Source organism: Equus asinus, chromosome 21, assembly GCF_041296235.1.
Source record: "Equus asinus isolate D_3611 breed Donkey chromosome 21, EquAss-T2T_v2, whole genome shotgun sequence".
Lineage (NCBI taxonomy): Eukaryota > Metazoa > Chordata > Mammalia > Perissodactyla > Equidae > Equus > Equus asinus.
This window is the reverse complement of record NC_091810.1, coordinates 58,528,769-58,555,854: the sequence shown is the minus strand read 5'-3', so window position 1 is coordinate 58,555,854 and position 27,086 is coordinate 58,528,769. Positions and strand designations below refer to the sequence as shown.

At 48.6% G+C, this 27,086-nt stretch overlaps 1 protein-coding gene across 3 annotated transcripts in view; it reads left to right on the top strand.

Moving 5' to 3' along the window:
• XYLB (xylulokinase) overlaps window positions 1–27,086 on the top strand; it is a 57,968-nt gene that overhangs the window by 15,807 nt on the left and 15,075 nt on the right. The window contains exons 1-14 of one of the 3 annotated variants that reach the window (XM_070492619.1): window positions 1,789–1,904; window positions 4,076–4,145; window positions 5,942–6,022; window positions 8,185–8,271; window positions 8,906–9,034; window positions 9,862–9,927; window positions 11,284–11,356; window positions 13,215–13,333; window positions 14,945–15,026; window positions 18,194–18,234; window positions 18,841–18,956; window positions 19,755–19,918; window positions 20,570–20,643; window positions 22,608–22,704. In XM_070492619.1, coding sequence (XP_070348720.1) covers window positions 4,134–4,145; window positions 5,942–6,022; window positions 8,185–8,271; window positions 8,906–9,034; window positions 9,862–9,927; window positions 11,284–11,356; window positions 13,215–13,333; window positions 14,945–15,026; window positions 18,194–18,234; window positions 18,841–18,956; window positions 19,755–19,918; window positions 20,570–20,643; window positions 22,608–22,704 — 1,141 coding nt within the window. In that variant the 5' untranslated portion in view covers window positions 1,789–1,904; window positions 4,076–4,133. Of the gene's footprint in view, window positions 1–1,788; window positions 1,905–4,075; window positions 4,146–5,941; window positions 6,023–8,184; window positions 8,272–8,905; window positions 9,035–9,861; window positions 9,928–11,283; window positions 11,357–13,214; window positions 13,334–14,944; window positions 15,027–18,193; window positions 18,235–18,840; window positions 18,957–19,754; window positions 19,919–20,569; window positions 20,644–22,607; window positions 22,705–27,086 lie in introns of those variants that run through there. The other 2 variants (XM_044754833.2, XM_044754832.2) reach the window with 2 other exon arrangements.

The following is a 27,086-nucleotide window of genomic DNA, read 5'->3' as shown; positions in this document are numbered from 1 at the left end:
GCCTTGTGCACTTCTGCTCTCGCTCTTGGAACCCTGTCCAGCCGCCACATGAGCAAGCTCAGGCTAGCCTGCTAGTGGGTGAGAGACGTGTGGCCTAGTTGCCCACATTTCCCCAGCTCAGAGAAGCAGAAGCCAGCCTCCAGAAGCGGAGCCCCCTAGCTACTGATAGCTGACCACAAATATGTGAGTGAGCCCAGGTGAGCCCAGAAGGACCACCCAGCTGAGCCCAGCCCAGTAACTGACCAACAGAATTGTCAGCTAAGTGAGCTTAGTAGTTTCAAGCCGCTAAGATCTGAAGTAGTTTGTAACAAGGCAAAAACTACCTGGTGCACATTATTCTTTTTAAGCTTATTTCTAACTGTTGTATCTTTTTACTATTGTAAAAGAGGGGTTTTGTGGCAGAACAGACCAACTATCCTCTAAGCCCATTTCCTCTTCCTCCTGGGCACACTCCTGTCTTCCCTGCAGTTGTGTTAAATGTGACTGCGCCCTAACCAGCAGTACGTGGGAGAAAGTGAACAGCCTCTGCCAGACTAGTCCATGTGAACCTCCTTGCCATCCTCTGCCCTGTCGCTTCCTCTGCTCTGTGGCTGGATGTGAGTGTCCAGAGCAGCCGTGGAAGCCACTTGGAAGATGACAGAGCCACCATCCTCCTGGCTCCCTGAATAACTGCATGGAACAGATTTCCCTGCTCTCCATTCCTGGTCCCCACCACCCCATGATTATGAGTGAGAAATAAACTTCAACTGTGTTGAGCCATGGAAATTTTTTTTTCCTTAATACAGGTTTTTTTCCCCCATCATATCTTAAAAAAAAACAAAACAGCTCTATCAAGATATAATTCACATACCATAAAATTCATTCTTTTAAAATGTACAATTCAGGGGTTTTAATATATTTACAGAACTGTGTAACCATCACTGCTGTGTAATTTTAGAACATTTTCATCACCTCAAAAAGAAATCCTTGGGGCCGGCCCTGTGGCCGAGTGCTTAAGTTCATGCACTCCACTTCAGCGGCCCAGGGTTTCACGGGTTCGGATCCTGGGCGTGGACATGGTACCACTCATCAGGCCATGCTAAGGCCGTGTCCCACATAGCACAACCAGAGGCACTCACAACTAGAATATAGAACTATGTCCTGGGGGTGCTTTGAGGAGGAGGAGAAGAAGAAGAAGAAGAAGAAAGAAGATTGGCAACAGATGTTAGCTCAGGTGCCAATCTTTGAAAAAAAAAAAAAGAAATCCCATATTCAATAGCAGTCATTCCATATTCCCCCTCTCCCAGCCCTGGCAACCAAAATCTACTCTATCTCTATGGATTTACCTATTCTGGACATTTCATATAAATGAATTTATATAATACGTGGTGTTTTTTGACAAGGTTCTTTCACTTAGCGTGTTTTCAGAGTTCATCCATGTCTTAGCATGTATCAGTACTTCATTCCTTTTTATAATAAGCTCGATAATATTTCATTGTATGGATAATACTACATTTTGTTCATCCGTCCTCAGTTGATGGATATTTGGGTGGTTCCACTTTTTGGCTGTTAGGAGTAGTGCTGCTATGAACATTCATGTATGTTACAGACTGAATTGTGTCTCCCTAAAAAAACCATGTTGAAGCCCCAACCCCCAAATGTGACTATTTGGAGTTGGGGCTTTTGGGGAAGTAATTAAGGTTAAATGAGATCATAAGGGTGGAGCCCTCCTCCAGTAGGACTGGTGTCCTTAGAAGAAGAGGAAGAGACACCAGAACTCTCTCCCCTCTCTTCCTGAGTGTGCACAGAGGAAAGGCCATGTGAGGACACAGCGAGAAGGCAGCCATCTGCAAGCCAAGAAGAGAGGTCTCACCAGAAGCTGAGTTTGCTGGCACGTTGATCTTGGACTTCCAGCCTCCAGAACTGTGAGAAAATAAATATTCATCGTTTAAGCCACCCAGTCTGTGGTATTTTGTTATGGCAGCCCAAGCAGACTAACATAGTGTACATGTTTTTGTGTGGACTTGTTTGCATTTCTATTCATTTCATTTCACTTCTGTTGGGTATGGAATTGATGAGTCATGTGGTAACTCCACGTTCAACATTTTGATGAACTAACAGACTTTTCCAAAGCAACTATACCATTTTACATTCCCACTAGTGGCATATGAGGGTTCCAATTTCTCCATGTCCTTGCCAACATTTGTTTTTAACTATCTCTTTGCTTATAGGTTATAGCTATCCTGGTGGGTGTGAAATGGTATCTTATGGTGGTTTTGATTTGCATCTTTCCAATGACTCATGGTGTTGAGTATCTTTGACCATTTGTATATCTTCTTTGGAGAAATGTCTATTCAGACCCTTTACCTATTTTGAAACTGCATTATTTGTCTTTATTATTGAGTTGTAAAAGTTCTTTACATATTCTGGATACAAATCTCTTATCATGTATATGATTTCAAAACTTTTTCCCATTCTGTGGAATGTGTTTTCACTTTCTTGATGGTCTTTTGAAACAAAAGTTTTTAATTTTGATAAAGTATAATTAATCTATTCTTTTCTTTTGTTCCTTGTACTTTTGGTATAGTATTTTTTAGGTTTTGGTGTTAGTTTTATATTTATTTTATAAACAGAATTGGAAAATTTTTCTTCTTTTAGGTGCTCTGGAACAATTTAAATAGTATTAGAAGTATTTGTCCTTTAAAGGTTTGGTAGAATTTTTCTGTGAAACCATTTGGGCCTGATGCTTTTGGTGATATGGGGTAGCTCCAGTCTTCCTTCTTAGCAGGAATTGCCAATTTTCAGTTGTTAAATACATCGTGGAATGTTTGGTTGCAATTTTCGTGTGTTTTGTAAAGGCAACATATTTTTCTGATGAGTTTTTATTTTCTGTAGGTAAGTTTACTGCTCCTTTCCACCTTTTTCCTAATAGTATCTTTAAAAAAAAACAGTATTATTGTGTACAATTTATGTATGAAAAGAAGCATCCATTAAAATGTACAGTTCTATGCATTTGACAGAGGCAGACCTAGACCTGTGAAACCACCACCACAATCAACATACAGACTCTTTGCATCACCCTCAACAGGTTTTTTGTGCCCCTTTGCAGTCTGTCCCTTCCTCCCTGCTGGACGTGGGAAACCACTGATCTGCTTTTTCACAACAGGTGGATCTGCATTTTCTAACATGTTATACAAATGGCATCATGGAATATGGACTCTTTTGTGTCTAATTCCTTTGCTCAGCGTGATCAGTTGAGATTCATCCGCGTTGGTGTGTGTATCAGTAGTTAGGTGTTTTACTGCTCTGTAGTACTCTGTGACGTATATACCACAACTTATCTCTTCACCTGCTTAGGGACAGCTGAATTGATTCCAGTTTTTGTTATTACAAATAAGACTGCTGTGAACATTTGTGTACACATCTTTCTATGGACTTACGCTTTCATTTCTTTTGGCTGGATACTTTGAAATAGAATGGCAGTGTCGCATGGTTATCTAATAGCATCTTGGTATGGATTCTGAGCCTGGGTTTTTTAAACTTATAGTTGAAAGGCTTGGATTTTATCAAATCAGCTATTTGCATGAGGGTCTTGTAGGAAAGAGGAGGGTAGGGAGAGGGGTCCGGGTAACCTTCCAGGGCTTGTAATCCAAGGACTCCCTGGTCTGATAGCCAAGAACTTTTCCCACAGACACAGCACGTCTCTGTAGCCACACCTCTTCTACCTCCCCAAACCCAGTGAGTTTGGGAGGGCCTCTAATCCAACCCCACACTCCCCAGGTCCCTTCCTGGTCACTGAACCAAGTGACACCTTGCTTCCTTCCAGGGTGACCTCTTACATTAAGGCTTGTTTTTGTTGGTGCTTTCTGAGAATTGCTAGCTCTGGGCCACTCTGGCCAATTTCCATGGCTTCTCTTTCCCTCTTACCCAGCAGTCATGCCTGTTCAATCTGGAGTTCCTGCTTGAGGTTGGGGGTGGGGGCGTTTCTCCTTCCACTGGGGGTATCCAGGATCTGCCACCACTGTGCACCTGCTGGCTTTGCAGTACTCAGCCTGCCTGAGGCTCTGTTCCATCTTGTCTCTTGTTGTCCTTGTAGGACTCAGGGTGGAGTTCATGTTCATGAGAATGGGCTGACAGTGACTTCTCCTGTCCTGATGTGGGTCAAGGTAAGCACAGGGAGTCCTGTCCCTCTCCCGTCCCCAGCAGACCTGGATCACTGGAAATTTTCTAGGAAGCCTGAACATGGCAGCTCATGAGACATCTCTTGAGACCAGGTCCTCATGGGGAAGTGGAGTCTGCATAGTTCCTAGGGCCGGACTCAGCCTCAGCTGGTGTCACTGCTCCTGAGCTGAGAGGATTCACAAAGGGCTTCCAGGTCCAGAGCCATAGCAGCTGGAAAGCCCTGCCAGTAACCATCTTTAAAATACCACAGAGCAAACCTTTCCCAGATACTCTGCAGTCAGGCCCTGTGGCCACCCTTGTACCCTGAGATCCAAATACAGCCCTAGGGGTCTTAGTGCTCAGCCCCAGAACCTTCATTCAGCTCCAGGGGCAGAGACACTCAGAATGGTGGCATATGACCTGACCAGTCAGGCTGAGACCAATCTGAAGCCAGGCCTGTCTGCTCAGGACCAACAAGAGAGGAAGATGCCTATTACCAAATCTAGGTGACCCATGGGGCCATAGGATCAGGGGTGTAGACAACACAGACAGGCATGAGAGGGCCAGAGGCTGCCTCCTATGCCACACGGGACCCAAGATCCTGAAACTAGAGGTCAGCCAAAGGTAGCACTTAATGTGTCTGCCAAAAGCTTTTCCAGTCCTCCAGTAACTGCTTAACAATTCCCTGTCTTTCTGTTAAGGTAACTAGTGTGATTTCTTTTTTGTCAGCCTGACCCTGACTCATACTGGAGGAATGGGGTAAAGGATGAATTTCCACCAGACAGGCTGGCCAGAATGTACTTGATAGGGCTGAGCTATACCAAGGGGAAGTAGTGGTGGGGATAGGGATGATAGGCACGAGTTGGTGTCTAGAGTCCCAGTGATGACATCAAGTGCTTCTGATAAGACAAAGCCTTAATTCTGGGGAGGTAGCAAGTGGGTAGAGAGCCAGACTTGGTATTGGGGCCAGGGTGATTTCTGATCCTCAGCAGCCCCCCAGGACTGGACCTGTCCTAGCTTTGCCATTCCCTGCTGCAGCTGTGCGCCTCTCCTCGCCTGAGGTTTGGCAGCAGAGCCAAGTTGGCAGCCACAGCCAAGGCTGTGAAAGGTGCCCTCCTAGCATAGGGTGGGGATGGCGGCTCAGGCCAAAGTTCCAGTGGCTTCTTTACCCTCAAGAAAAACCCAACCTGCGATGACTCTAATTCCTGATGTGAAATCCTAGAGGAAGTATCAAGCTCTGCTGGGCAGCACCATCCATCCCACCCATGGGGTCTTGCTAGAAAGGAGATTCCAACCAGATGGTGGAGGGTGGAATGAGGGGTTGGTACAAATGGCCACCATTTCTACCTGCTCCCTCCAACCTTGCACTCTTGGACACAGGGAGTCTAGGCCTGGATCCCCCTTCTGATGGGAGCCCTCTGCTTCACTCTTCATTTCTCCACTGCAGTGAAGTCATGTCACTAATATAGTGCGTTGGAAATGCAAAGAAAAGAAACCAAAATTTGAGTCACCTTGTTTTTGCTCTTCCTGAGTGCTTGGAAGTCACAAATTGGAGAAGCAAAGTTTGAGCATTGATGGTTTATGATTCTATTTATTTAAAATATATTTAGCATAGTTCACCTTTGCGTTTGATTGATGCCTGCCTGTTTAGTAAATGTATTCTGATGCTTACAAATCCCCAGCATCAGTTCCTCTTTCTCACCTCCGCCATAATGGCAAGCACTTACATTGCAATTTCAAGGCTTGTTTGCCTAATTCAGTGGTTCATCACAGTCACGGTGGATCCTGTTTTTCTTCCCAGGCTTTGGATATCATCTTGGAGAAGATGAAGACTTCGGGCTTTGACTTCTCTCAAGTCCTCGCCTTGTCTGGGGCAGGCCAGGTGTGTTTGCAGCAGCATCCATCCACCACATGAGGGCAGCTGTCTCGCGCAGTGGTGCCGGTGCTGAGGAGACGGCTCCCCTGGAGGGAAGGTGCTCGCTCTTGAGAACCACTGCACACATTCTGTTAGTAAAAATCGCTGCAGCCGTTTGACCTTGGAGGATGTATAGCTTGGCTCCTTGCAAAAAGATCTGAGACAGTTCTTACAATTAAGCACCGTGCAAATAGGACACTGGGTGAGGAGAGACTGGATAGAGGTCATCTAAGGGGATGGAGGAAGCATCTGACATGAATTTATTATGATTGTTTGGGGGCACTAAAATTGTTTTCTATTTCATGGAAGTAAAAGCAAAGTCAAAAATTATACTAATAATGATAGTAGATTTAGTAGTATAGATATTAGTAATAATAATAACAAAGAACATTGACTGAGCCTACTTAGTGTATGCCACTATCTAACTTAATCCTTATAACGATTCTACGAGGTGGTATCGTGGAGTGGTTAGCACAGGGGTTCTGGTCAGGCTGCCTGGTTTGATCCCCAGCCCTGCCATTTACAAGCAGTGGCCTGGGCTCATCATCCAGATTTCTCTTACCTCCATACCTTCATCTGCCATAGGGTCAATGTGAGTGTTAAATACGTAGAACAGTGCATAAAATTTTATTTAAGTTTTAGCTACGGTTTTTATTATCATTGCCATTTACATGGGGAAACTGAGGCACAGAGACATGATGTCACTTGCCCAAGGTCACATAGCTGCTAGGAGGGAGAGTCAGGACCCAAGTGCAGTCTCGTCCTCTGAATCACTTTGCTCCATGCTGGATTAGTTCATTTTCACATCCTTGTTAGAGAGCACTTGCTAATTTTTCTGGAGATGCCTCTTCTTCCCCTGACCTAACAGGAATTTATTGCTCCTGTCCTTGGTAAACTGGACAGATTCCCTGGGGGATCTTTTCCGCTTCTCTCACCTGAACCCTAGGCCTAGACATCCTCTCCCTCCTAGGCATTGCCCCCCTGTCCCTATGGCCCAGCGTCCCATGAACACCTCAAACTTATGTCCCAGACTGAGCGCTCTGTCTACCCCCAGAGCTCCTCCTCCTTGGCTTCCCTTTCTTGGGGCATTCTCTCTATCCACCCAGGACCACGACCCAAGCGTCATTCTTGACTCTTCCGTCTTCCATCCCCTCATCCATCTAGGGGTTCCCCACGTTGATTTGTACATGACAATGCATCTACCATCTCTTCTCCACCTCTGTTTCTGTTGCCCCAGGCCTAGTACCCATCATTTTCCTCTGGACTCTGCTACAGCCTCCTTGCCTCCAGCCTACTTCTCCATGACTCCCACAGGCTCTTTCATACTTTCATCCCTGGCCACGTCACTCCCCTGCTAATCTAGAGTTCCCACCATCTCCAATATAAACCCCAACCTTCTAAGCATGGATGTCAAGGCCCTGGTGCTCAGGCTGCCACCACCCACTCCAGCCCCATCACCTACCTCCTGCCCCAGCCTCAGGCCTGCTGCTTAGAATACCACCCTTCCTTGTACCTGCCAGACACCTCAGGTTACTGTCTGCATGGAGTGCCCACACACTCAACTCTGGGATCCTTTCCTGATCATCACTTCCACCTCTCCATCTATACCCCGAGCTGGTTAGATGCCCATCCTCTGTGTTCCCACGGCCCTGTCACTGCACCTCCAGGGTTTTGTAATTATACATTTGTGTCTTTTTCCCTGACTCAATTCCAATATCCTGCAGAATAGGGACAAGACTGCCTTATTCATCTGTCCCATGCCTGTCATGATCTAGGTGCTAAATAAATGTTGTTGAATGAATGAATAAGTGACTGAATGAGTGAATTTCAGGTAATATTATGAGTAATATATTTAAATGCTATTTTACAAAGGCACCAAAATCCAGACCAATAATTGTTTCTTGGACCCTTACTCCAAGTTTTGCGGTGGACAGGGCAGAGTTCCTCCCCATTCTGTAGAAATGAGACCCAAGTCTGATAAAGGTGATGAGCTCTGTGACTGAGAAGTGGTAGAGGCAGGCTTGGAGCCCAGTTCTTTGGCCTGTGGTCTAGGGTCTTTCTGGGTCTCCAGGAGGCTGTGACACCATTGTGTGACCACGTGAACATGTGCTTGGGTTTTTCCTTGACAGCAACACGGAAGTGTATACTGGAAGACTGGGGCCAGCCAGGTGCTGACAAGCCTGTCACCAAACCTCCCGTTGCATGAGCAGCTGCAGGTAACTGGGCATGCTGCAGGAGTCAGGGAAACTTCTGTAGACGGGGGACAAGGGCTCCGAGCCCTGTGGGCCCTGAAGTCTGGGGCTTTTTTGCATTGTCAGGTGTGTAGGCAGGTGGCTTGGGCAGTAGTCCTGTAAGCATGGTCTGCGCTGCCTCCCTGTGATGGACTTACCTGGTGTCTAGACAGAGGGCTAACAGTCCTTATCACACGGATCCCCTCCTGCCCAGCATGACTCGGGCAGGTTCTGCCCTCACGAATCTCCCCCTGGGACATGATGCCTCCCAGGGATGCTGGGAAGCCAGGCTCTGGTCTCTCCTTTTCTCCTGGGCTCTAGATGGCCCAGCAGAGCTTCCCTTTGCTGCAGCTGTCTTCCTTCCATGCCCATCTGTAGTGTCACCTGCAGTGCTCCGGCCCCCTCACCAGAACCTTCAACCTCGACCTTTCTGGGGAGACACCCCACTGAGCCAGGCCGAGGTTTGGGCATGCAGAGCTTGTCCATGCATCTCCCAAGGTCACATCTAAGAAAGAGGCGCTCACACCTGCTGTGATGGGCGGTGTCACCGCCAGTGCTGGGGTGGCCCCCAGAATCAGCAGGCAGAGCTCAAGCCTGCGCCTTTGTCTCTTCTCTCCAGGCCTGTTTCTCCATCAGTGACTGCCCAGTGTGGATGGACTCCAGCACCACAGCCCAGTGCCGCCAGCTGGAGGCCGCTGTGGGTGGGGCCCAGGCTCTCAGCTGCCTCACTGGGTCCCGCGCCTATGAGGTGGGCAGCGCCCGCCATGGGCTGGGGACTGGGGCACGTCCGGGGAGGAAGGTCTGGTTGCTGTCTCTGGTCCCTTCTCCTGGGTGTCTAGGAGGACACAGCTGGTGACCTACCCCTATGGGGATCGCATGAAGCTGGTTGGAGCCCAGGACTAGGCACTCTGGCCCCAGGTTCTGATCAAGGCCATCCTGCCTCCCTGTGCCACCCATCGAGCAAGGGCAGGCCTCCTCTTGTGTGTTCCCAGGTCGGAGCTGAGGTGTGAACACGACTGTGCTCCTCGCATCAAACTGCTATGTGTGGGGGTAATGATGGCACCTCGATTTCAGCCTCTCTAAGCTGGGGGTAAAAATAGGACTGACATTTTGCATAGCTTTGAAGCTGAAAGGAGTCAATGCATGTAAGACACTTAGTGCAGCTCCTGGCAAAGTTTTAAAAAAAAGAAAAGAGTGCCTCTTTCCTGCTGGCTTCAGCCACGGTCCCAGGGGTGGCTGTGACTGGCCCAGCTCGGGTTGTGCAACTCCTCACTGGAGTGGAGGTTTGGGGGATAGGGCCAACCCTACTTGGGCCACCTGAGGTAAGAAGAGTGTGGGTGAGGAAAGTGCCCGAGGCCCCTCACGGGTGCCCTTGTCGGTCACTGACGGCGCTGTGTGAGGAGCAGGGCTTGTTCAGGAGTGTTCGGGAGGTAGCAAACATCCCCAGATTGGAGGCTTTTTAAAAGCTTTCATTATACTAACTAATACCTAAAGTGTGCCACACTAAAGCCACTTTAGGGAATTGATCATTCCACTTACCATTTGGGTTTTTTACAATTTTCACTCTTTTTCCAGCGTTTTACAGGAAACCAAATCGCAAAGATTTACCAGCAGAACCCTGAGGCCTACTCACACACAGAGGTTGGTTAAACTTTCCCATTTGGTTAAAAGGCACAGGTGAATTCCTTTTATAATGCTTACTTTTAGCAAAAATACGTCTCGTATGCGTTGGCTAAAAACATTGATTAGCAGACGTTAAAAATGATATATTCAGTTTTCTTATTTTCTCCTTGTTAGGTTATTTCCAAAGAGGAGGGAAGGAGTGGAATTGTGGGAAAAAGAAGTCAGGGGCTTTCCTGTTCAGAAGGGGATGGAGGTCAGGATCAGGGTGGGAGCAGCGGGGACTGGGGTCTTCCTGGGTCCCCCAGAGAGGGAGATCTGGCTGCCCGTTAGGCTCTGTCCACTTGGTTTCCTGTATGGTTAATGCACATGGCTACCAGGCACTTGATTGGCATGGGGTCATTGTTTTCTTTGGAGATGTGGAAATCTGGACCGACGTGTCCCTAGCTGTGGCCCTTCAATCAGAGCCTGCGTCCCAGGAACGCAGATTCCTTCCTCGATCCACCATTGCTGAAAGCCAGCACTTAATGCCTCCTGAGAAGCAGCTTGACACCCTGGCTAGTGATTTTTATCTCAGAATAATTAGAAAATGATCAGCGCATGTTAAACCAAAGTGCCTTTTTAATCTTGGAAGTTAACATGCAGTTTATATTGAATGATTCAAGATTCCAGATTACTCTGCAGCAGTAGCCATTAACGTCAGTTTTGGGGGCCAAGGACAATGAAAAACTCACTCCACATTCTGTGTGTGCAACAGAGGTGGCCTGAGGGGCACAGGAAGTGATGGCATTTTCTCCCCTGTCCAAGGGCCATGATTCCCATGTGGACGCACAGACCCTCGGGCTGACATTTGAAATCCGTTATCAGTTCCCCCAGCTCATGTCTGGGGTCTCTGGCTTCCGAGGAGCCAGCTTTCATTTACATTCTTCTGAACCCTCGAGAGTATCTTTGTCGGTTCTGAGTCCTGTGGCCACACATCCCTCTTCCTTTGTGACTGGTTATAAAGACCACAGAAATAGAGGAAGGAAGTCAGGGCACCCCAGCGTGTGGAGTCCGGGTGGAAGACTCACTTTCCTAAGCATGAGTTTTTCACAGGGCTGCTTGTTTTTTGTCTTAGTTGAAATTGCAGTTTTATGGCCCGTCAGAAACTGCAGAGTGAGGTGCTCTCCCAGAGAGTCGGTTCTTGGTATTCCAGCTGCTCAGAATGCTCTTACTGGGGACACTCAGTCCCTGGCATTATGGGGGCATCTTGCTCCAAGTTTCCACTTCCCTCCCCAATTTAAAAGTCTTCTCGTGTTGTGTGTATGTGTCCAAAGTATTCAGTTCTTAGGATACACGGAAGTGAGTCATATCTCACTGTATTTCTTTCTTTTACAGAGAATTTCTTTGGTCAGTAGTTTTGCTGCCTCCCTCTTCCTTGGCTCTTACTCCCCAATTGACTACAGTGATGGTGAGCCTTCAGAATCCTGGGTGTGTGCCTGTAAAGCGGGTCTGTGGGCCTGTGGGTGTGCGAGCAGTGTGAGCCTCATCCACCCTGGGTGGGTGCCAGTCTTCCAGCTCTATCATCTGTTGCCTAAAAGGGAGCGTATTAGTTATCTTTTGCTGTGTAACAAGTGACCCCAACGCTTAGCAGCTGAAGACCACAAATGTTCATTATCTCACAGGGTTTCTGAAGGTCAGTAATCTGGGAGTAGCTTAGCCGGGTGTTCTGGCTCAGGATCTCTCATGAGTTGACAGGCAAGCTGGCAACCAGGACTGCAGTCATCTGAAGGCTCAACTGAGGCTTGAGGATCCACTTCCAGAGCTGGATGCCTCAGGTCCTCACCATGTGGGCCTCCTGTGGGACTGTTAATGACAATGCAGCTGGGTTTCCCCCAAGCGAGGGATGAGAGAAGGAGAGAGTGGCTAAGAAGAGCCTGCAGAGTCTTTTACACCCTAATCTTGAAGGTAACATACCATCACTGCTGCTCCATCCTACCGGTCACACCAAGCTAGCTAAATACAGGGAGGCAGGGACCTCACAAGGTGTGAACACCAGGACTCAGGGATGCGCAGGGGCCATCTTGGAGCCTGGCTCCCACAAGGAGTTATTTATTGAAGTTCTTGTTCACATTTGAGGAACTCATGAGAGTTGTGAGCTTCTGGAATCCAAACCCTGTCAGAAATAAACGTGAACGATCCCAGTGAGGAAGGAAAGCTGGGAGGAGGTTGCTGAAGGAACTCTTGGATGAGGCTAGTCTAAAAGGTTTTTGAGTAGAAGAGGAGAGCAGAGGGCAGAGCAAGAGCCCAGACCTGTGAAAGTGGCTTCAGAGAAGGGTCTTGGAATGTTCTGGGGCTCCTGGGAATTCACCTGAAGTTTTTGAGTGCTACTGTATGCCAGACGTTATTCTAGTTTTCAGGGAGAGAAAGTAAGGTGACTAAGGAGTGGTCCCCAAGTTTCACTCAAGGTCTAGAGAAGAAAGGTTTCCTACAGCTAGCTCCGAAGAACTCAGACTAGCAGAACCCTAAACCTGGAATCGCCTGTGTCTACCCCGGGGCAGTTAAGTGCTGCTGGGGAAAGTCCCACCGCCACTCCAGTAGGCATTCCAGAGGTTCACGTTCTTTAGCCTCAGCTGGGCCCTCCACTCCGCTCCCCTCAGTCTCAACTGAGAAGTCACCTCCTAAGTTACCAGCTGTCTAGCCTCCTCACATGGGCACGTGACTCCATCAGCGTCCCAGCCCAGCTCTGTCTGCTTCCACCTTGGCCCAGTGGAGGAGGAGGCCCCCCACCTGTGCTCTGAGTTCTCTCCCCTTTCCCATTCTCAGGAAAACCTTGCGAGAAGTGGATCGTCACAGGAAAGACTTAGCGAGCTGATCTTAGTGAGGAGCATGAGGAGGTTTAGAGGCATCTGTGGGCTTGCCTTGAAAAGTGAGATGTGATTGGGAAGTCCCTGAGGGCTGACCCATATCAGCACCAGGGCTGCCTCCAAGTAAACACCTTGAACCCCCGGGGACACGAAGAGCTGGTCCTAGTCAAGATAGTTCCCCCACTTCCAGGCCTTAGACAGCAGATTTCCAGACTAGCTGTGATGTTTGAGCCTGTGGGGAGTATTTAGAGGAGGTGGTGGGGCCATGTGTTTCCAAGGGCCCTGCCAGCCTCTGGTTCTCAGGTTCCAGAATGACCGAGGCACATTGTACACATTGCATTGGGAAAGAGCTCCAGGTACAAGTTTGCTGCAAGAGAATGATCTGCTCTCTGCCAGATTTTTGATTTTTACAAAAAGTCCCTTTTCAAGATGTTTCTGTTTCTTGTTTTCTTGCTTCCTTAGGTTCTGGAATGAATTTGTTGCAGATCCAGGACAAAGTCTGGTCACAGGCTTGCCTTGGTGCCTGTGCACCTCATTTAGAGGAAAAGCTTGGCTCACCAGTACCATCATGCTCAGTTGTGGTAGGTCCCTTTCCAGTGATGTGGCTCATTTAAGAGTCAACAGCTACTAGGGAAGCAGTGCAGTACACACACACACACACATATGCTCACACTCATTCATCCATTTACACATGGGATTTTCAGTCTAGTATAAGACAAGTCTTTGATGTAGTCAAAGCAAAATGTCTGGATCAGTGCCTTGCACTTAGTAGGCACTGGGGTACGTATATAGCTTACTGCCTCATGGCAGGGGGTGGGCGGGGACTTTGGAAGATTCCACTAGAAATTTATTAGAATAGGAAAAACACTGAAGTCGTAAGTTCTGGGTGATTGCACACCCTAAATAAAAATGCACAGAATGTTAAAATTTTAGGGCTAGGGACGACCACCGAAGCTTGAAGCAGGCAGTCTGGAGGAAGTACAAAGAAATACCAGCGAGCCTGGCAGGCACAGGCCCTGGCGCCAGACTGCTTGGGGTGGAATCCTGGTTCTACCACTAACCGGCTCTGTGACTTTCACCTGTGCCTCAGTTTCCTCATCATTTCCATTGCTCCTGGAACAATGGGAGCATTAATGCTTTCTATCTCATTGGGATGTTCTACAGAATAAATGAATTCATATATTTAAAGTGCTTAAGAGAGTGCCCGGTCCCACAGTAATATTAAAAACGTCTAACTATCGGCCTGGTGCTCCCATTCAGAATAGACACTGGCTCTGAACGACCTGGTTTCCCCTTGTTGACTGGATAAGTTCTTGGCTGTTCTGTGGGGGAAATGGAGTAGAGAGAGACCAGAGCCCTGCCCTCAGGGCCCTTTGGTGGGGAGCACATGCCACACAGCCAGAACAACCAGCAATCCTGGGTCGGACAGAGTGTTGGCTGTGAAGCAAGAAGGGTCCCTGAGGCCTGGGGAGAGTCGTGGAGCTGGGAGGGCTGGGCCAGGAGGAGGACCTGGCTATGGCGAGTAGTCCCTTTTGGGAGTCCCAGCCACTGAAGCACTTTTCTGAGGTCAACACTGACATGCTGAAAACAGCCTTTGTCACCATGAGCAGAACCTCAGAGCCACACCATCATCTTCCAGAGTGTGCCCGGAAGTCAGCTCACAGAGCTGGAGGAAGGGCGTCCTTAAGGGAAGAGAAGTTTGCTCTCTGGCCCTGGAGTCCCCTCCCCTACACTGCTTTTTTTGGTTTATTTTCCTTGGAGCGTTGATGTCTGCGCTTGCGTGTCCCATTTCTCTTAATCCAATTGCTGGGCTGATACAGTGTGCCTGTCAGGCACTGTCTGCTTCCGTGAGTTTGCAGACTGGTGTCCTCTTGTTATTTATGTGTTTATTTTTAATGCTATATCCAGAATTTGGAGGTCACAAAGCAAGTTCAGGTTGAGGATTGCTTTGTTCTAGCTGCCTTGAATCTCAGAAGCTAGTGGTCTTTGAGGTGGTGGGCGAGCTCATGTTTGCGGTTTCAAATCTGTGCTGGGCTCCTCTGGCGTTTTGTAAACAGCAGGGACCTCCCTGGTTTGCGACAGGGCGTGCTGGGACTCCAGGCTCAGTGACCTGGAGCTGGCGGCATTCCCGTGGCTGGCTGTGCCGGGCAGGAGGTTTGCCTCAGCAGTGTGTGCTTGCTTTTTCTCTTCAGGGAGCCGTTTCTTCCTACTATGTCCAGCGCTATGGATTTCCTCCAGGATGCAAAGTGGTGGCCTTCACTGGGGACAACCCAGGTGAGTAGCTTGAGAATTTCACTCCCTGAGCAGCCTGATGTGGCCCATGCTGGACATTTGAAGATGCCAGTCTGGCCTCTTGGTGAAGCCCGTCCGTGGCGGGGCCCCTCCTCCTGGCTGCCTGCCCCACTGAAATCAGACTCCTCGCACCTGCCCCACCTCGGCCCTGACTGCCCTTGGGAGCCACTGAGGACTGCCCTCCAGGTGAAAACTGATCAGCGATTAAGGAAGGCAGTTGTGCCCACCCCTCCTTAACTGCCTTTTCTCTTCCGAGCTAAACAGCTCAGTTCCTCTGTCCCTTCTCCTAGAACACAGTTTTGAGTCTCCACCCGGTCATTTGATCTGTAGGTATAACATTCCTCATCCACATGCCTTATCCCCTTCCCTGGCCTCTCCTCTTCCTCCTTCTGCTTTAGGGGTTCCTGAGGCTCGAGCCTGGATGGGCCATCAGGTCTCTGAAGAAAGGCCTGGTGGCCACGCTGATACCCCCAGGCTGCTGCGCCTGGACCCCACCCTGCAGCCCCTTTCCTAATGAGCCACCAATCAGGGTTGCCAGATACAGTAGCTACAAATATGGGACACACGGCGAAATTTGAACTTCACAGGAATGATGAATAATTATGTAGTGTAAGTGTGTCCCATGCAATATTTATGAATTTCAGCTAACAGATGATTTTTCAGTGTATGTCCCAAATATTGTTTCTCTGAAATTCAGATTTAGCTGAGCGTCCTGTAGTTTGTCTGGCAACTCTACCCTAAACTGCCATCCTAAGCAGCGGTCTCTACCCCAAGGCAGAGAATCTCAGGGGCGTGTAAGAGGTTCGGGCTGCTGCAGGGGTGGAGTCCGGGTCTGTGCCGTTGGGAGGCTACCTTCCTGTCTGAACCATCCTGCTTCTCTCTGTGGGCAGGGAACGTGGGACTCTCTTTCTTCTATTTACCCCTCCTTTTAAAAACATTTATTTTTGGTTATTTTGTGACTTCAGCCTTTCTTCCACTTTCCACATCCATTAGCCTCCCTGTACTTACCTCCTATTGGAGGGCATGAACATCAAAAATAAGTCAATGAGAGAGAGAGATGCATGTGTCTAGGAGTGGAGTTGTCTGCCTAGAAATGGAGCTGAAGGTCTTTGTTAAGACTCATCCATCATCATCATCATCATTATAATGATGATGGTGACTATTATACTCTGTATTTTCTGCAGTGTCTATGTATACCTTTGTGACCAGGGAGAAACATTTAAGTCGCTGCTTCTATCCCTGCCACCACTTCGAATAATGCTCGTGGTGTTCCTAGGTCTGCTTTGGGCCTGTCTGCTTTGGAGCTGAGGGCACGGTTAGGACTTCCCTGGCACACCTGTGGTTGCATCAGTGTCCTGGCTGTGACCCCTCCCTCCTGGGATGGCCTGGCTCTGGCATCTTGAGGGAACCCCCAGGAGCCGGACGAGGGCCCTCTCTGTCCCTGACAGTTTCTCTAGACTGTCACGCAGAGCCCTGTTGTCAAAGCCCAAACCCAAACACAGAGCAGGTTTGGGAGGAGGGTCCCCAGTGATCCTGGGCCAGAGGTGAAAGGGAGATGGGGACTGCTGGACACATGGCCAGGTTTCAGCATGGCAAGATATGCAGCCCATTGCTCTGTCGCCTGGGTGCCTGCATTTGAGAGACAGCTCCAGCGTGCATGTTCTGGTGCCCCAGGCTCCCAGGAGACCCTCAGGCACCAGTTCCTGTCAGCCCTAATGACTGGGAGGTCCAGCTTCCCTCAGAAAAGAATAATCAGTGTAAAAACACCAATTCAGGAAAATTTCAACATTTTGTGGGCTACGTCTGTCTTCCTTTCAAAATGAAAATAACTTTGTTAAATCTCATTAGGAAAACGTCTCTTCTTACCTACTCCATCAACTAGAAGAATGTCAGGGAGAATAGTGGGCCTGCTTTTTAACCACTGAACTGTGAGCTTCTGGGTGTGTTTGAGCAGGAACAACAAGGAAGCAGCTTTCTAATCCTTTCTCTTGGACTTTGGTTTCAGGCTGAGTGTTGGATATACCAGGCAGGTAGCCCTCAGCTGGTCCCTCCCTAAGTCTGACCTTCAGTTTGCTGCTGCCTTAAATAATGCATTAGTTTCTCCTTCATTAAAACAAGAGCAATAACAAGCACACAGACTAACGAAGCCTCATCATGCTTTTTTTCTTATTCACAAGGGATACTTCAGAAAAAAATTTTAAATACTGACAAACTAAAAGACGGTTATAAAAAACCATCCATAATCCCTTAACCCAGAAAGAGCTACAGTTACAATTTTGATGGCTCTTCTTCCAGCTCTCTTTCTGTGCTCATAAATAAACATGTTTTATTTTAACCAACCCAGGCAGTATTTTTGTACAGCATCATTTTAATGGTTGTCTAGGGTTCACTTGTCCCAGCATTTTTGCTTCCAGTCTCCTGTGGATGGAGGTTAGCATGGCTTCCATGTTTGGACGATGCAAACAGTGTTGAGATGCACATCGTGTCTTGTCCCTTGTTCCTGTAGGATGATTACCAGAGTTAGGATTCCTGGAGCCAGGGCTCTGATACACACTGCTGATTGTACCTCACCAGCAATGTCAGTACACCTGTTTTTGCCCACACTTCTTCTGCTCAGTCATTCATTCATTCACTCGATGTTTAGTGAGCATCTGCTGTATGCTAGGCCTTCTTTCAGTTCCAGAGGACCTCAGTGAACAAGGCAGATAAAGGTCGCTGTTGTGGGCCTGACGTCTCAGGGGCACAGACAGCCAACATAACCTCGTCCCTTCCATTCCGCTGGGGTGGAGGGCAGCCCCTCACTCCTGCCTCGCCTTTGTCTTTCTCTACCATGTGCATCCTGCTGTCTTAGCTTGGCCCCCTTGGTTCTCTGCACTCCTGGGAGTGTCTGACGGTAGGGAGTTTGGACCCCTTTAGGAGAGGCTTCCCAGTCCAAATCAGAGGTCCTGACCATAGGGACCCCATCTTCTCACCCCTGGGACTTTCCCTTGGGGCCTCCTGAGCCTCAGCTTACCCTGTTCCTGCCTCTAACCTAATATGTGGGTGGGGGTGAGAGGTGGGGGTTGCGCTGCCATCTAGAGGGTGACTGTGGTTTGCTTTGTGGTTGCCATGTGACCTCCACCTAACCAGAGGCTCCCTTCAATTCTCAGCGTCGCTGGCAGGCATGAGGCTGGAGGAAGGTGACATTGCGGTAAGGAGACTTCTCACACTCACAGATGGAGTCAGCTCTCTCTGCCCTGAGGACAAGGGTCCTGGGTCTTGGCAGCATCTTTGCTGCCTATCAGAGGGTCTGCTGGTCCCAAAAGGCAGCTGAGGGAGAGGATAGGGAGACCCAGGCCCCAAGACCTGCCCACATCTGCTCTCTTAGAAGGTCACTTGCCTTTGCTGAGCAAGCAGGTTCCCTGCCTGCCTTGACAGTGGCCAGTCTTGGTGGGTACAGTGGCAGAAGGGTCAGACATTGGGCCAGAGGATTGTGAAGTCCTCAGATAAATAAAGAAGACATAACCCATACCCTGCTGGGTCTAGTGGGAAAGTCATTTGGGGAACCAGTTGTCACCTAAACCATTAGTTAGGTGCAGTTTTGGTAAGTTCTAGAAAATCGGCCCACAGGATCCATGAGAGCCTGAATCCCAGGAGCTGACTTTGGACTCCTCTGGTGTAAGAGGGTCAGAAGAGCTTTCTCCGAGGAAGTGGCATTTAATCTGGAGGTCTGCAGCATGAGGAGTGAAGCAATGGAGGTCTGGGTGGGTGGAGCGGGGCAGAGACTGAGGCCTCACCTCTGCCCGTCTCTCCCCAGGTCAGCCTAGGCACCAGCGATACCCTGTTTCTCTGGCTCCAGGAGCCCACGCCCGCCCTGGAAGGCCACATCTTCTGCAACCCGGTTGACACCCAGCACTACATGGCGCTCCTATGGTAGGCTAGGTGGGGAGGAGGAGGTGCAGGCACATCTGGCACCATCTGGAGCACCCTGTCATTCCACCACTCAGGATCTTGTGGGCGGCTGAGACCCCATGGACTCATTGGGTCTTGCTGACCACAGAGCTGGGTGAGGAAGAACCCAGGAACTGGAATTCCCCCCAAACCCAGATCCAAATCACATCCCCAACGCCTATATCCTCTGTGGCCTGGGGCAGGCCCCATAGCGTATCTGAACCACACTTTGCTCATAAAGTTGAGAGAATAAGAGATTTACTTTATAGTGTTGTTGTCACATGTCTGGCACATGGTAGATAGACCTTCAACAAATTGGAGTAAGCACGTCTTGCTTCCTGACAGTTCTCATGGAAGGGGTGTGCTCTGTGTCCTGACCACAGGCCTTTGGAGACCTACTGGAAGCTACTGAGGGTGGTTTCTGAGCCTCCAAGCCCCAGGAACCATTGGAGGATATATAGGTCTAGTAAATACCAGCCCCCTTCCATTGTCCAGGTGGTACAGTGTGTAGAAACCACAGCTCCTTGTCTCTCCCTGGGGCTCCTTTGTGGTAACCTTCTCTGTAAACAGTGCCCAAGACAAGTGCGTTTTGCAGTGACTCCCAGGCATGTGTGCTGGGTCTGATACCTGAGGGAGAACCTCAGATCCCTGCCGTGCACTGGCTGGGGGTTGTGGTCCAGCCTGACCTGCAGCCTCTCTAAAAGGGACTCTTCACCGAAACACGTGGATCCAGTCAGCAAGCAGTGGGTCCCTCTCTCAGCATTGTGTGCACTTCTGCAGCTTTAAAAATGGCTCCCTCATGAGAGAGAAGATCCGCGATGAGTCGGCTTCCCGTTCCTGGAGCGAGTTCTCTAAGGCACTGCAGTCCACAGAGATGGGGAACGGTGGAAACCTCGGTAGGCTGTTTGGTGATGCCCAGGCCTGTGGAGTGGCAGCAGCTGCTGGTGAGAGGGACAAGGCCGAGGGTCCCATGAGTAGAGGCTGAGGGCTGTGGAGAAGCCAAAGGGAGCCCTGTCTGTCTACACTGCTGCTCCATGGGCCTTATAAACTAGTGTGAGACGCCATGATCTGAGTGAGGTCAGGCCAAGAGGCTGCTCTTGACTGCTGCTCCAAGTGGAAGATCAGGCCAGAGTTGCATCTTCTGTTCCCTTCGAAGCCCCTGGTGATAACATCAGAGATGGCAGTCACAGCACCTACTTTACCCTGGTGAATCCCCATATGCAGCTTTCTGCCCCGGACACAGAGTTCTGTTAGGAAAAGTGCCCAGCATCGGGGGCAGGCCTTGGTGAGCAGGGAGGGGGTGCACCTCCCTTGATCAAACCCGTGCTGGTATGTAAGGGTTAGTTTGGTGGCTGCCTCCTAGCCTGGGCTGCCAGGTGAGGCTAGGAAGAGTTCTCTCTAGGAAAATCTAGCCCAAGCTTTCAGGTGCTGCTGGAGAAAAGGAACTGAGAGTATTCACAGGTCTCATGGCAGACAAGAGGGGCCCTGGGGACAGGGATATGGGGTCATTTCACCCAGCTCTTTTCTAAGTCTTTGAGAAGCTTATCTTTTATTTTTGACCACTGACAGCTAATCTCTTCCTGGTCTTATTTCAGGTTTTTATTTTGACGTAATGGAGATCACCCCTGAAATTGTTGGACGTCATAGGTTTAGTGCAGAAAACCGTGAGGTATGTGTGTTACTGGTATTGGAGCTGCATTGGCTCCATTTTTGAGGATTAAATTTAACAATTGCCTATCAAATTATGCTACTTTTAGGGATCTCATTTATTCACTCTGCCATTGATAAAACAAACACTTTTGATGTGCCAGGGTGCATTTTAGATGCTGGGGAATCAGCAGGATCTGAGATAGGCACCATCCTTTCTCACAGAGAGAAGTCAGAACACCTACGGGTTCTCCCTGAGCTAACGTGCTCACAGTGACTGCCACTGAGCGTCACAGAGCCTGTTTCCTTGGCGAGCTTTATCCTACACCTCCTGAAACTCACAGATCTCCAGATCATGAATTTCTTCCCGATTGATAAAGGCTCTGGGATGGGAGGCACTCACATTTGCCAGTATTTATTGAGTGCTGTTTAGTTCTAGGCACTCTTTTGGTGGTTTTCTGTATCTTCCTCATTTACTTCTCAAAGCAACTCTGTGATGTAGGTATTGTCGTCCTCTTAATAGATGGAGAAATTGAGACCTAGAGAGGCTAAATAATGCACCAGAGTCACGAGGGCCTAGGTGGTGAAGGGGGTCAAGCCCAGTCTTCTCTGGCCCTAAGCCGCTATTTTATTTCCCCTCCACCATGTGACCTTTCCCAGGAGGTACTCGTTTCACACCCGCTGCTTTGATTGACTTTTCTGTGAAATAGTTATCAGAGAGTCATCACCACATTTTGGATTGGATCTGAGAGATGTTTCTGACCCTAATAAATGTGTGGGCAACTTCAGTAAGTCACTCTGTCTAGTAACTGTACCAGTTAGAGTTGGCATTTGATTATATGGCTGATGATGACATTAGATATTGGATTATAAATGGAAAGCTTTATATAAAGTGTAGGGGGTTCATCTTGGTCTTCTGATGGAGGATCAATTTGGTTTCTGTTGTCACAGAAGATATGCCTGTTCTCTTTTACATAAACCCATCTAGGTTTGTCAAGGAGAAGGTAGTTTTGTTCATTCGTTCCTTTGATCAACAGATATGTATGATTGGTGCCAGGCATTGGGGACACATGTGGTCCCCACTCCACGGAGCTCATTGTCTAGGAGGGAGATGGGCAGTGAACAAGTGAATGAACACACATACGATTACAGTGTGTGATGTGGCTAGGAAGGGAAAGAACAAAGCGCCAGAGAAGAAGTGGGGGGTGGGCTGGGGGACTTGCCCTAGATGGGGTTACCAGATGTGGCCCCCCTGAGGAGGTGGCCTTGAGATCGAGACTTGAAGGATGAGAAGGATCCCACCATGGGAAGAGTGGGTAGACTTCCAGGCAGAGGGAGCAGGTTGAGGATATGAAAGTAGGTGTGTCACGTTGGAGTAGTTCTTGAGAGAGGGAGTGACAGCATCCATCACTGGTCTCAGGGGCTGGAGAAACAGGCAAGGGTAGAGTTGATCCCCGTCATTGTCAGCCTGAAGGACACTCCATGGTTGGGGGTTCTCAGCATAAGCTCCTGGCTGTCACTGAGTGAGTATCCATGACATAGACTAGGCTCCGTTGTCTGATTCAAATATTATAACCCTAAAACACAGGTACCACTATCACCTCAGTTTTCTTAACAAAGAAAATGAGGTTCAGCAAGATTTAGGTAACTTATTCAAGGTTGCAGAACTGAATAGCTGAAGGCAGAACTTGAACCCTCAGCAGCCTGAGACTGAGCTCTCTGATGCTCTGACTCCCCACAGTGATCCACACGTGAGGCTGTGAGCATGTGTATGTGAGTTGTGTGTTTATGTGAGTGTGTATGACAGACAAGAGCCCAGCTATGCATGAGCTCCATTAGAGGCCTGAGTCATGAGTTCCCAATCTGGGCTGTTGTTTAAAAAGACAACACACACACAAATGCACACACACACATACACACAACAGACACATGCGTGAATGGACAATGAAAGTTCTTCACTCTGTGCCCACTTTCTTCTGGAGACAGGTGTCAGCATTCCCCTGGGATGTGGAGATTCGAGCACTGATCGAAGGACAGTTCATGGCCAAGAGGATTCATGCCGAGGGCCTGGGGTATCGAGTCAGTAAGTGAGCTGCCGGTGGGCTGTGTTCTGGGGTGGGAGCCCTCACATCTTGAGGTGCGTGAGATCCTTCAGGCTGGGCCTAGTGGGGCATTATCCGTTAAGGCTGCATTACTGGGGCCCCGTGCAGGAGGGAGATGGAGGCTGGCCCCTGGTGATGAGGCGAGAAAGTGAGTTGAAGGGTCACTTGTGGGCAAGCATAGCCCAGGAGCAGGTTGTTCCTGCTTCTCTGCTCTGTCCCAGGAGCCTGATCTCCTGACCAAGAACTGTAGGACTTAGAGATCTGTCTGTAACCCTAACCTCCAACCTGCAGACTAAATGTCCCAAGCTCTGGCCATGTCTAAGGACATGGGCAGTGCCGGTAGGAAAGGTCTGGGCTGGGGCCATGACTGGACCTTGGCCTTCTGGCCTGGCCAGCCCCCATCTACCTGGGGGATAGAGTTCTGGACATTTCAGTGTGGACAGGGAAGAGTGGGGATGTAGAGCCACTGTCAAAGCTGAGAGGTCTGGAATGGAGGGGCAGAACCAGGGCCGGGAGGTGCTTAGGGGGAGAAGGGGATTTCTAAGAGCTTGAGCTCTGGGATGGGCAGCTTTAGGAGGTCCGTGAGTTCCTCTTACAGATGATGTTGGAATGGTCTGGGGGGTCTGCAGGGAGGTTGGAGTTCAGGTTTCTAAGATGTGTTTGTCCCTTTGGGCCAGAGCAGTTGTCACTAGAGAAGGTAGAAACCCCTGAAGCCTCTTTGCTTGAGGGCCTCCTCATGATACTTTCAGGACCACCCAGGTTCTATATAGGGTATGTTTCATGTCTTTGGACCAACCAAGGAAAAGGATACTACAAAAGTGAGCATTAGGGGGGCCGGCCCAGTGGTGCAGTGGTTAAGTTCACACACTCTGCTTTGGTGGCCTGGGTTTCACAGGTTAGGATCCTGGGCGCTGACCTATGCACCACTCGTTAAGCCGTGCTGAGGCAGCCTCCCACATACAAAATAGAGGAAGGTTGGCTATAGCTGTTAGCTCAGGCCAATCTTCCTCACCAAAAAAAATCGCATTGGGTAAACCTTTTTGAAAACCTGTTAGGCAGCAGGTACTAAAACTACATGCACACTTACCCAGCAATCTCACTGCTCAGGGAACGCATAACAGAAGTATGCATACATGTCCTCTAAAGACGTGCGAGAGAACACTCATCATGGCGTTGTGCCCAGTAGCTCCACACTGGGAACAGCCCAAGGCCCACTGATAGTAGATAGGATAAATGCATTGTGGGGCGTTCATGCAACCTGATACTACACAGAAATGAAAACGAACCAGCCCCTACCACTCGCAACAAAATGGATGTATCTTACAAATGTAACTTTGAGCCAAACACAAAAGTACGTATGGCAGGATTCCGTGTACATCAAATTCAAGAACAGACGAAACTATTTCCTGTTGTTGGAAGTCAGGACAGTTAACTGTTGCCTTTCAGGAGGGGACCTGAGAGGGCCTCTGGGGTGCTGACGATGTTCTGTTTCCTGGGTTACACAGGTGTTTAGTTTGTGAAAATTTGTCAAGCTGTCAGCTTACGATGTGTATGTATGTTTTTCAGGATGTGTGTGCTCAAGAAAAATTTTTAAATAAATAAAATGAGCTTTATAAGAATTCTCATTCCTCTCCATCCCACCACTCAAAGTGTAAAAAAATTCCCCAGGGGCCGGCCTGGTGGTGCAGCAGTTAAGTTCGCACACTCTGCTTCGGTGGCCTGGGGTTCGCTGGTTCAGATCCCGGGTGCGGACCTACACACTGCCTTTCAAGCCATGCTGTGGCAGGCGTCCCACATATAAGGTAGAGGAAGATGGGCACGGATGTTAGCTCAGGGCCAGCCTTCCTCAGCAAAAAGAGGAGGATTGGCTGCAGATGTTAGCTGAGGGCTGATCTTCCTCAAAAAAAACAAAAAACACGCAAGAAAAATTCCCCAAAGGTCTCCAAAGACTTCAGAGTTCTCCAAGAAACGCAGTTGGGTGTGCAGGGCAGGGATGGTGCTGAGGTCGGCCCTGAGTGCCTGGTATGAAGGGGCCTCCAGCCATCAGGAGGGGACACCCTAGGGGACGGCTGTCCCTGACAGCCCCCTGTGTAGGCAGAGGCAGTGAGAACAGAGAGGCCCTCCTGGGCTCGGAGGGGCAATGTGATTATGTCATCATTCCCAGCCTCTAAAGTATTTCTCATGCAAAACAGCATAAAGTTACTTGTCCTCTTAGCAAGCTTAAAGGCAGAATCAAACCTGTCTTGCCAGCTTGAAGTAAGACTGGTGATCATGATAATAATAGCTGCCAACATTTATTGAGTGCCTATTGTGTGCCCAGCCTGGTTCCTAAGCACTTCATCCTTATTAACAACAGTGCCTCTGAGATGGGTACTGGTATTACTGCTGCTTCACAAAGTAGGAAACCAAGACCCAAAGTGTTAAGTCACTTGCTTGAGGCTGGCAGAGCTTCTGAACCAAGCCAGTCTGGCTCCAGACTCTGGGTTCTTAACCACCAGGCTACATCTGCTTTATGTAAGGAGTGATTGCTCTCTCAGTGTTTAGACACCATGAGACACATGCACCAGCTGGGCTGGGCTAAAGCCATGGTCCGTCTCAGCTTGTATTTCTATGTATATTTCATTTTGTTTGTGTTGATTTGTAAAATCAGTAAAACCTTATGATATCAAGTTTGGAAAATAAAGAGAAGAAACCTACATGTACTTATAATCCCATCTCCGCTCCCCAACCACTCGTACCATCTGGGAGTTCATCCAGTCTCCTTTACGAGCTTATTTTTGCATAACCATAGTCCTATTTCCTTTGTACATACAAACCCAAAAGTTCGTCAAAAGTCTTCTTAGGGACTGGCCTGGTGATGCAGCAGTTAAGTTCGCATGTTCTGCTTTGGCAGCCAGGGATTTGCCTGTTCGGATCCTGGGTGCATACCTACACACTGCTTGTCAAGCCATGCTGTGGCAGGCGTCCCACATACAAAGTAGAGGAAGATGGCCGTGGATGTTAGCTCAGGGCCAGTCTTCCTCAGCAAAAAGAGGAGGATTGGCAGCAGATGTTAGCTCAGGGCTAATCTTCCTCAAAAAAAAATTTTCTTTGTGGTGCTTCACTTCATGCCCAGCTGACTTTCTCTACAGTTGGACACAGAGGATGTCTTTGATTTTCCAACGTGGAATCACACTAGAACATCCTCCCATGTCCTCGATCGTTTCCTTAGGGGGCTGACATTCCTTCCCCTTTTCCAGTCCAGACACTCTCTTAAAGGCCAAGGGTGAAGATGGGGCAGGCTGGGAGGCAGCTGCAGGGGCTTACAACATTTATTTGTTTTTAAATACTCGTGTAGTAAAGGACTGCCTTTTTGTTGTGAAAGAGTAATGCAATACAGAAATAGACAGATCTAAGCACTGTGAGACTCCGGAGGTCTCCCTCTGCTTTCCTGCCCTGCCCCTGGCCTCTGCATCGCCACTTACACAGTAGCCAGCCGTGGAGGGGTAGGCAGGACTGGTCTGCATTTGGGGCTCCTCCAGGTTCAGGTCCACTGCACTAGCCAAAACACAGTTGCTAAATGTTTGAGAGGTTTCTGTCTCTCATGCCAAAGTTTCCTGGCCTCTAGAGTCTTAACTCCACCTGTCTTACACTACCTGGGTAAGTCAGGTAGTATAGGGCTCATCTCATCCCCGGATTTAATTTATTTAGAATTCTTTGCATTCACAGCTTTTTGATAACTTTAAATAAGAATGTTTGTTTGTTTGTTGATTCAGCATTCTCTCACTGTTAGAGCATAAGGGATGTTCTTTCTTGACTATCTCCATTTTAAGTGGAGGTGGAACTATATGTTTATTATTTTTTATTGTGAAAAATATCATGCATACTGTCGAGTCTATGCATCATACAGCTAATTGTAAAACATACTAGTAAGTCAAACACCTGTTTCTTGAGCACTTTGGTTAAGAAATAGAACATTTGCCAGACCTTAGAATTGCGAGCCCATCTTCAATTGCAGGCCCATCTGACCCTAGAGGTAATTTCTCTCCTGATTTTTGTATTGTCATTCTCCTGAGGTTCTTTATGGTTTTCCTAGTTATGTATGCATCCCTAAAATTACCTCATTTTGTTTGCCTGCATGTGAACTTCATGATATATGGAATTATACTGTATGTGTTCTTATGTGACTTGCTTCTATAACAGTGTTATGTTTATGAATCCATCATGTGAATTAGTGTGGCTGTTAGCTCTTAACTCCACAGCACTATGGTATTCCATCACAAGATTATACTACGACTTATTTATCCATCCTTCTGTGATACACATTTGGTCTTTCCAGGTCACTATTATGAATAATGCTGCTATGAACAATCTTGTAAATGTC